The following is a 9917-nucleotide window of genomic DNA, read 5'->3' on the forward strand; positions in this document are numbered from 1 at the left end:
ATATATTTATATGAATTATTCCATCTTCCAAATACCGATCAATAACCATTGACTTCTGCTTCACCTCCACATATATATCTCAGTTGACAAATAAACACAATTCGCACAGGTCAACAAAATGTTTTGTTCTACTATATTAACACAACAATAACAATAGCATTTAATATGATATACTAAATTATACTCCCTCCATCCCGGCTAAGATGACACATTGCTTAGCCGGCACGGGGCTTTATGAGTTATTAGTTAAAGTGTTTAATTGGAGAGAGAGAAGGTGGGTGTAAGTATTAAAGCAGAGAGATAAAGAAAGATGAATATTTTAATAGGAGTGAGAAAAAGTGGTTGAGTGTATTAATTGAAGAAAGAAAGTTACCAAAAAAAGAAATGTGCCATCTTAGTTGGGACAAACTAAAAAGGAAAACGTGTCATCTTAAGCGGGACGGAGTGAGTAGTAATTAATATAAATTCATCCAAACAGTAGCTAAATTGGGTTAAGCCAAGCTGTCATTTCAATGTAATATCAGCCAAGATTTCCCTAACTAGCAATCTCCCTTTTGAGAAATTATTGTTTCCACCACCACCACCGCCACTAGTAGTCACTATCGCCCCACTAACCCTAGATTTTTGTCTTCTCATCATCGATCGGACCATTTCTCGCACATAATCCATCGTCCACGGACGAGTCATTTGCAAACTCGATACGACCTCACTCATGGAGGGCCGACTACTCTCCTCGGGCGACACGCATCGCGCTGCCACCCCTAAGAGGTTCGTTATCGCACGTCTCGTGTACATCGAAGACCGAATCCTCTTGTCACAAATCTCCAATCCCCGGCCCTGCTGGATCAGGGGGAGCGCCCAATCCACAATGGAGGCCGGGGATTGGGTCAAGTCAATGACTCTCCTCGCGGAGACGAGCTCCAACAAAACGACGCCGTAGCTGAAGACGTCGATTTTGGCGGTGAGCATCCCTGGGGCGGTGTAGCTAGGGTCAATGTACCCGATGGTCCCCGCGGGGAGCTTGGTGTCCACGTCATCGCACAATCTCGCCGCGAGGCCGAAATCGGCCAGCCTGGCGTTCCACGTGGCGTCGAGTAATATGTTGGCCGATTTGACGTCGCGGTGGACGATGCTAGGGTTTGAGTCGTGGAGGTGGCGGAGGGCGGCGGCGAGCTGGAGGGCGATGGCGAGGCGCCTCGGCCAGGGCGGAGGGGAGGGGGAGAGGTGGAGGAGGTGGTGGAGGGTGCCGTTGGGCATGAAGTCGGTGACGATGATGTTGTTGGAGGGGGTGGCGCCGAGGAAGGTGATGGTGCATGGATTGGGAGTGATGGTGGACAGAATGAGGGCTTCGTTGCGGAGCTTGGAGTCGTCGACGGATTGCTTCTTCACGGCGACGACGCGGCCGTCTTTCAGGACGCCGCTGTATACGCTGCCGTGGCTGCCTTTTCCGATCAGCCGCGACGGAGAGAATCCGTCGGTCGCGTCTTCCATTTCTTGCGCTTTAAACGAGTAGTACATTTTTCTTCTATTTTCCATCGTAAAAAGGGTCTATGTATATACAAGTTTGTGTGATCAAACAATATTGAATAAAGAAATATTCAACATGAGAGAGGGGAATCTAAATCTTTAGTTTATTTTATGAAATAATTAAGAGAAAAGTGAAAGGGTATTCGAGAAAAAGCAAAGGTGGGGCTGACAAGTCAGGATATTAGGTGTTCTTTCGAGACCACATTTGCCTTTAGCTTTTTTTTTCTTCGCCTTTTAAGAAGTTTTGGGGATACCATTTTATTTTTTTGAAGTAATGAGTAGCTACTTTTCTTAATAAATTAACTGCCAAACTTTTATTTGTAATTATTCTTAATTTCTGACTCAAGGTTTTTTTTTTTTGCATACTTTCATTACTCCCCAAAAGAGAATCAATCAATAATCTGCGTGTCATCACAATATTGATGGATCCTTTTTTTTGAACTTGTATATGTGTGCTTGTTGATTTCTTTTGCCATATTGCACAATATCACTAATTCTTCCGTTTTTTTAAGAAAATAAGTTTAGAATGTTATTCCAACATGCACTTGAGCAAATGTTATAATTTCAGAACACAAACCAAATGACAAAAAAGTAAAAAGAATCTCACCCACCACACGACTTTGTAATAGCAAAAGTTATAATTTCGAAACACAATTCTAAATAAAAGAAAAAAAGCATCTCTTCATCCAGAGAGAGAGAGAGAGAGAGAAAGAGATGATTAGCAGCTTTAGCAAGCCACCCAAGAATCATTACATAACAATATGGGCTACAAATGTGAAAAAGTATGTCCATAGCAGGAAATGAAACTAAACTCTACACATGCAACATTGACTACACAAATGAAGACTGTTTCTAGTAAAGTAACAACCAACTTGTAGGAGGCAACAGATTAATCACTCGACGTACAATAAACCTAGCATTTTCGAGTGATAACCACCTCGGGTGAGTCATTCGCCAGAACTCCTAATTTCGGGCGAGGACTACCAGGCGCACATGGCACTAACTTTAGGAGAGATGATGGCCGCTTACAATTGAATTACAAGGATCAAAAGCGAAAACAGAAACACAAGCAACACAAGGAGATGCATTGTAGCACATGACCGCTTGACCAGTCTGGCTTTCTCTCCACATAAGGGGAGTATTTTTTATTATCAGCATGCTTCCTCAGTTGAGAGGAGTGGTTAGAATTTGGCACACACAACAAGAAGTCGAGAATGATTACTCTACATATGAAGCTGGTTGGAGAGAGAATCCTGACCAGAACTTGTTTCCTTGAGTTTCAGGGAAAGATTAGCCAACTGTTGATCGAGGTCTCTGCTCTTGGCACGTTGATGGTTAGAAGATATCTGCTGTTTTGCTTGCAGCAGCTTCTGCTGCTGCTGATACAGGCCTCGCAGTCTTCCTGCTTCTCTCTCCAATACGTCATGCTCGACTGTACATGCATCCGAAAATGAGGTATAGAAATATATGGATAAACTTCCAGTACTTAAAACAAAATGTCACAAGATTTATAGGAAGATACTATCAACCACTTAAAAAGAAGGGGGTCGTATTTCAATAGATAAGTCAAGATCTTCCTATGCATTTTAGAACTTCTTTAATTTCTATGCCATGGAGTGACCTCACGCCCTAAACAGATGATGCCTTTAAACAGTAGAAAGAGCACTATTACTTTACCAAGCTTCAAGTTGAGACCAGTTCGAAACAACTAACACGTCAAACTGCAAGTGAAAATACAACAACAATGGACCCATTTACTTCATAAACCTCCTATCTCACACCTGGTTCTTTGTTTTGTTTACATAACTGAAATACCCATCAGCAAACAATATGTAAATTTTATTGAACTGACTGTACACTACAGAACAAAATTTTATGTACTAGTACTTTTGAATGCAACTAGGCAAACTTGATGAAGAAGCACATCTATCAATAATGAATACAGTAGGCGGAAACTCACAATATTTGATCCGCTGCTCCTGAGATAAACTTTCTAACCGTTGCTTCAGGGCTTTATTTTCCATGCTGAGAATAAGGTTTTGCTGGTTGAGAAATTCAAGCTCAGCAGAAATTTCAGAGCCTTCTGCCTGCAACTATGAAAGCACAGTCAAATACCAAATCTGAACTATAAGCAGATTATACACCATTTTAGGACTTGTAAGCACTGTCATACTTGCCTGTAGAGTTTGAACGTGTCTTTCAAGTTCAGCTATGTATTGAAGCTTCCGCACACGAGAACGTTGAGCGAATTGCCTGCATTAGGCATTTACAAACCCATCGGGTATATTAAAGATAACAGAAAATTGTCTGAAAAAATGGCAGCTTCAGAAAATGCACCAAATTCTTTAGTGAAGGGCCTTTACATTTTTCAATCGTGTGATCAGAATATGAGTAAAAATAAAAAACAAAAAAACATAGCAAATGGAAGAGTATCTATGCCTTAAGATTCATCTCATTAACAGATCCACTGGAGCTCAATATGTTTACCTAGCAAAACATAAGAGATAAAAGCAGTAGACTACATTCAGATCCATAAAGCAAAGCATTGTCACACTCACATGCATCCATATAGACCACTAATCTTTAAATTTGCAAAGAAATAGAGGCCCATGTAAACACTTAAACACTATATAAAGCTCTTTCCCACAACTTATAGGGGCTTGAGCATCAACATACGTTAAAGCCTGTGACACTAAACAAACAACTAATTAGATTATATTACGACTCATTTTAGATAGTTCTGAAAAGAAATCTCACGGTCAGGTAACAAATATCAAGAATATAAATTTTGACATTTTTATCCAAACTTTCCACCTTACAGAAATCAGTTATTACGTCGTAAGAACAAAGTGATCAGGTTTTTTCTTAAAAGAAGAAAATTATCTTTGAAAAGAGAACTCGTCCATTTGTAATAGGGATTGGGATGAGAACTTAGCTACCTATGTCAGTGCAGCTAATATAAAACTAGAGCCAAACTTGTACCCACGGTAAATACAAATACTCCTTACTACTAATATAGCATGATCAACGTGATCATCTATCATTGCAGAGGTTGTTCAAGGAATTTCAAGACACATGTTTCAACAATTTTCTGCTCAGCCAGTCACTTCACTTTCAGTTAAGAAAAATTCACTGGGTTTTGAATCATATAACTATATATATGATTCATTTATATATATTTGAGACAGAATAATGCCTATCAAAAGCATCAGACAGACAATAACAAACTACACTTCATAATTGGGGTGATTACTAATAAACAAAGATATCACCATGCACCAGTAAGATAGTTGATAAATGTCCTTAAATTGATGCCCTTAAATTCAAGTATATAAGGATTCAATCATGCATTTCACAATAGAAGCATAGTAGTGAAGTTAAAACTAATAGTAAGAGGAAACACATCTTACAAAGGGTAAGGAAACACAAAAAGTGAACTTGAAGTTCAAACTTTAACTTAAAACCACTCAATTTATAAATGAAGAGGGGTGCACTTACTGCTTGGCTCGTTTTGTGTCTGTGTCTGATGCCAGATTCTTAACATGGGTGTCTTTTTTCTCAGATGGGCCTTTTGGGTCTTGAGAAACAGATTCAACATCTGACTTTTGAGCAGATGAAGTTGGATTTCTATCAGCGTCTAGTGAGGAGTTCACTGATCCGGCATTCTGGATGGTGGCAACATTCCTAGAAGGAATGCCACGAGGAGGTGCAATCGAATTCACAGGTGCATCCCATGGCTTGTTCTTGGTTTTGCCAGAAGGGTTTGGATCCAAATAGAAAGAACTTTGCCGCATGTCCCTATGAAAGTCAAAGTCTTGAGATCCCCATAAAGGCAATGGAATCATATTCTTGAACTTGATATCATCTTGAGCTGCATAGTTCATGCTTCCAGCATTAGCTGTATCGATATATGCAAAAGAGTCACTTGATGAGCGACGATGACCTCCTTTACGCAAAGGCGTTTCTGGTTCATCGAGGAGTTCATCTAACCAAGATGGTTGTTCCTCTATCAAAAAACTTTCAGAAGAAGTACGTTGATGATGTGGATTTCCTTCTCTGGGCTTTGGAAGAGATTTTGGAACAATCACTGAAGTAGGAATGTATTCAGTATATGATGGAGAGATGCTAGGAAATGGACTTTTAGGAGGCAATAATGGATTCTTCCCATTATACATCATGTTTCTAACGGTAGATGGTCCCTTGGAGTTTGCCATAGTTGAGGAGACCAGTACCTATAACAAACATTTAACATATAACATGAGAATTGTACATTCCGAAGTGAACACTAGACCAGGAGACATCAAAACACATGGTTGCAGCATTATCTAAGAACAAAAAGAAGGCAGAAGAATCACTGAATAAAAATGACTAAACAACAACAATTGTCTATGAAGATCAACCCTTTCTTGAAATACAAAAGAATTTCAACAGTATTAAGATGTAAGAAACTAAAGTAGTTTCCTCCCAATCGGATTAAGAGTTCTGTTTGAGATTTGCAAACCAAATCTAAACGGCTAGTTCCACAAAACCTATTTTGATTTTTGTTGTGATTCTGAGAGGATCATGGTTGACTAAGAAAGAAACCCAGGTTGCAGCTTCATCTCCATCACATTTTCCATAACATGAGAAGACACATTCTTTTGGCAAATATAAATCACTTCTTCATAATGGGTTTCTTCAAGACAAGCTTTTTAAAAGGTTACAATTTCCACCTCAATTACATACATGATTGTTCTTGTACACACCAATTTTCAATAATTTTGAGATAGTTCGTTACATTGGTGTATGTTTTTGAGAATCTATGTTCTTTAGAAGTGATTATTAGGTTAATACTTTTATGGAGCACAGTGCAGTTCCTCTATGGAAACTTGGCTGCATGTGACTCCAACACCTTGCACCTCCTCTTTTTAATCCCATTGGTCACTTAGCAATTTCTTTGACAGCATTATCAAAGGTTCGTAATCACATCCTCTCCTTCTGCACTTCCCACCAACCAAAACCCTCTCACCTACACCCCTCAATCTTGCACGACATGAATCGTAAGATCAGTAGTGAAGACGCGCACCTGATGATAAATATCATAAACTGACTTGAACTTGATCTATAGAATTATATTTAAACAAAATTAAGGTCAAGTAACAGTGGTAGAAGCTCAGCAAAGCACCTCATTATTCCAACAAAAGAATGATTTTCAGTAAAAATAATACACAGAAGGCCTTGGATTCATCCAAAAAAGATGTTAGCATATAAGGAAACTTCACACCAGTGTGTAATTTAGTAACATAAATTTAAATCATCTTGAAACATAATTTTTGTTTGAAACATATATTTATGTTCAGTTCTTTACTTACATTTTTTTGCAATGAATTGAAGACCAAGCAATAATAATTCTATAAAAAAGAAATATCTACAGATTAGATCATAGAAACTGTGAGATCTAACCCTAACCTTAATACTTATGGATATATATATTTGCAATCTCATATGCAAAAATTCAACAATATAAAAAATACTGGATTCCAATGAGTTTCTGCTTTGATTCATAGGATTTCATCTATTGTGGAGACCCCTATCCTTAGGCTCGCTTCTTTTATTGCCCACTGTCTTTGCCACTCTCTACAGTATTACAGTCTACCTATTGCAGTTAACTGGACTCTTACATGAAAATAACTTCCAATAACAGTTTTGACAACTCAACATGATTTGTTATCTTTGTTGCTTTCTACCAGTTTTATATAGACCCAGCACAAAACCACAAAGATCCTCCACCAGGTACCAACTGGCACATGCCTCCTTCATCTCACATAAAAACTTTTACAAAACAAATGATGTAAGATGCAGCAACTGCAGAGCAACCTATGAAAACACATGTTTAACCAGCTGAATAGCCAACAGGCTAAAACTACTATTGCATTTTTTCAACATTTGGACATAGAAAAGTGTAGGTAGGGAAGTGGGTTTGGAAAACATATCGAGAATAGAAACGTGAACAGTTAGTTTATTAAGAAAAAATCGGCGCAATTTACTTGGAACATAAACTCAGGTTTTAGCAGGCAAGAAGGAGAAACATCCATAATAATGTCAAAAATAAAAGAGTAAATGCTCCAGATATTAAATTGATACAATCAATCATATATATCCATCCCCATGGAAAACAATCAGTTGGAAGTCTTTTTTGCAAGCCAAACTAGAAAATTTGGGGGGCATTCATCATATTGAAATTTTGAATTACACAGGTTTTTTATAAACTATGCTCAACCAGATCTGGCAAACCCGTCTCTACACCACATTCAGTTTATGATATATTACCAAGTACCAGCAGAAGTTTAACAACATCAGTTCATGAGTTCTCGAAAGGGGAGAAACTAATCGCAATAACGTATCTTTATTTCCCTTTTCACCAATATGTCCGGAAAAAAAAATTTAATCATAACCCTGTTTTGTTTTGTAGTATATCATTTTTGAGTTGCCTCCATCTCCAATGACAGTAACTCCTTATTAATGCGACTAATAGAGCAATGATAAATCCCATTACAGCAGCTCAAAGCTATAAAATTAAAATCACACCATGTTCATATATTCAAGATAAGTATTGATACATCTAGGCCCAAAATGCCTCTTTTTTCTTCTTTCAGCAGTAACTCGAGAATGTGATTGACAATCATAACTACCTCTACTACCAATCAGCAAAGTCACAACTTACATTTACATCTAGAATAAAAATCATCGACCTGTGCTTATAATTTGTCAAAGTAGCTGGGAAACTAAAGGAGTTATAGAATAATATCACCACGATTTCCAGTAAAAACAATGCTACAAGATATCAATTTGAGAATATCTAGCTAAATAGAGATCCTCGTTTCTGGAAGCATCCAGTAATAATTTGTTTCGCAGCGAAAAAAAAATCTACTATAATCTTGATTTAAGCCCCTACACTAATCCTCTTTTAATCAGTCCTAATAATTCCGCTAGATGACATAGAATTAGTTCAAAATTTTGTCAAGCCACATTGTTTTGAAGCCTCACGAGCTAAAATCAGCGCAAGAGCAGACACAGAAAACAAAACCCCATAAAATGAAACTCAGAGCGAGCAATTAATCACGAATTAATCGATAGATTCGAGTTGAATGAATGCCTACCTTGGATAATTAGGTAGTAAGATCTTGACAATGTGAGATATAATCAACCAAAAGTTGAAAAAAAATCGACACACAAAAATAATTAATCCTAGGGTTTTGTTGTTCTCCGAAAGACCTCTGTGTGTGTGAGATGGTTTTTGGCTTCTTACTGTAAATTTCTCTCTCTACACTACTTGCTCTTTGCAGCTGGTTGACACCCTATTGTGAGGTGGAATAAGAAAATATTTTGCTTTAGCACTTCATATTTGGAAGAAATTTGCCAAACGCCCCAACTGCTTAAGCTGCAGTCATTTTTGTGAGGAGTAGAGTACCTTTAGATTAATTTTGTGACTAGTAAAATTGCTTCTTCAATTTTTTATAATTATAGAATTTTAAAATTGAATTATTTTTTAATAAATAAAAAATTGAATAAGAATATTTTATACCTGTCATAAAATTAAGTGAGAATATTAAAGGTCAAATTATATTTAGAAAATTCATCAAAAATATATAGTAAAGATATATATAAAAAGTATGAGTATATGATAAGTTTAATAAAAATGTATACCCTTTTAAGGTATTGAGGGTATTTTCATCCAGAAAAACTTAAAAATAGTAAAAAAGTATTTCAAATGATATTAACCCATAATTGATGGACCTCAAATGATATTTTCAAAGTTCACGGACCTAAAATAATACTTTGGCAAAGTTCGTACACCAAAAAATATGTTCCCTCTTATTTTAAAAGTTTATGACTTACATACAATTTGCCCTTAATTTTATAGGTTAACTTTTAAGATCACATATTAAATGACTAATTTTACTGTGGTTCACAATTGTCCTATAAGACTATTTTTTTTGATGTGATATTTATTTAATGATATAACACTTATGTGAGATTCATGTAGATTGAAAAAGAGGTGAGTTACAAATTGTAATTTTGATTTAAAAATTTAAGCTTTCGCATTATCACCAATTTCATTAAAAATATAGTTATACCAGACAATTGATAATTTGAAAAAAGTTCAGAGTTGAATTCTTAATATTGAAAAATATAAAATTAATTACTATTAATGAAAAGTCTATCAATAATTATAATTTAAATAATAATATTTCATTTACTTTTATTTAGTGCTGCATAATTTAGGGGATGATACGATAAAAACTCATCTCATATGACGCATGAGTCATAACTATTTTAGAAAATTTGAGATTTTTTTTTAAAACTTTTAACTAAATCCTAAACCTTTTTAGGGTAAAGACACGATATGT

The 9917-nt window shown here is 36.5% G+C and overlaps 2 protein-coding genes across 4 annotated transcripts; both read right to left on the bottom strand.

Moving 5' to 3' along the window:
• Positions 1-329: 329 nt before the first annotated feature.
• LOC125220053 (serine/threonine-protein kinase-like protein At5g23170) lies at positions 330-1606 on the bottom strand. Its single transcript, XM_048122172.2, has one exon. The coding sequence runs from the start codon at positions 1534-1536 to the stop codon at positions 505-507; it is 1032 nt and encodes a 343-aa protein (XP_047978129.1). The 5' UTR covers positions 1537-1606; the 3' UTR covers positions 330-504.
• Positions 1607-2242: 636 nt separating this feature from the next.
• Positions 2243-8884, bottom strand: LOC148933516 (uncharacterized protein At4g06598-like). Of its 3 annotated transcripts, none has more exons than XM_089062877.1 (6): positions 8667-8884; positions 6361-6592; positions 5026-5759; positions 3705-3780; positions 3488-3620; positions 2243-2959 (listed from the first exon to the last, which is right to left on the bottom strand). In XM_089062877.1, exons 2-6 carry the CDS (start codon positions 6442-6444, stop codon positions 2751-2753), a joined length of 1236 nt encoding a protein of 411 aa, XP_088919003.1. In that variant the 5' UTR covers positions 6445-6592; positions 8667-8884; the 3' UTR covers positions 2243-2750. The 3 variants fall into 3 exon arrangements, with proteins under 3 accessions (XP_088919003.1, XP_088919004.1, XP_088919005.1); XM_089062878.1 differs by having other exon boundaries at positions 3488-3610; positions 3701-3780; positions 8667-8883; XM_089062879.1 differs by lacking the exon at positions 6361-6592 and having other exon boundaries at positions 8667-8883.
• Positions 8885-9917: the final 1033 nt, after the last annotated feature.

This window comes from Salvia hispanica, chromosome 1, assembly GCF_029641045.1.
Source record: "Salvia hispanica isolate PSC_SH4W2 chromosome 1, Shi_PSC_v1, whole genome shotgun sequence".
NCBI classification, from domain to species: domain Eukaryota; kingdom Viridiplantae; phylum Streptophyta; class Magnoliopsida; order Lamiales; family Lamiaceae; genus Salvia; species Salvia hispanica.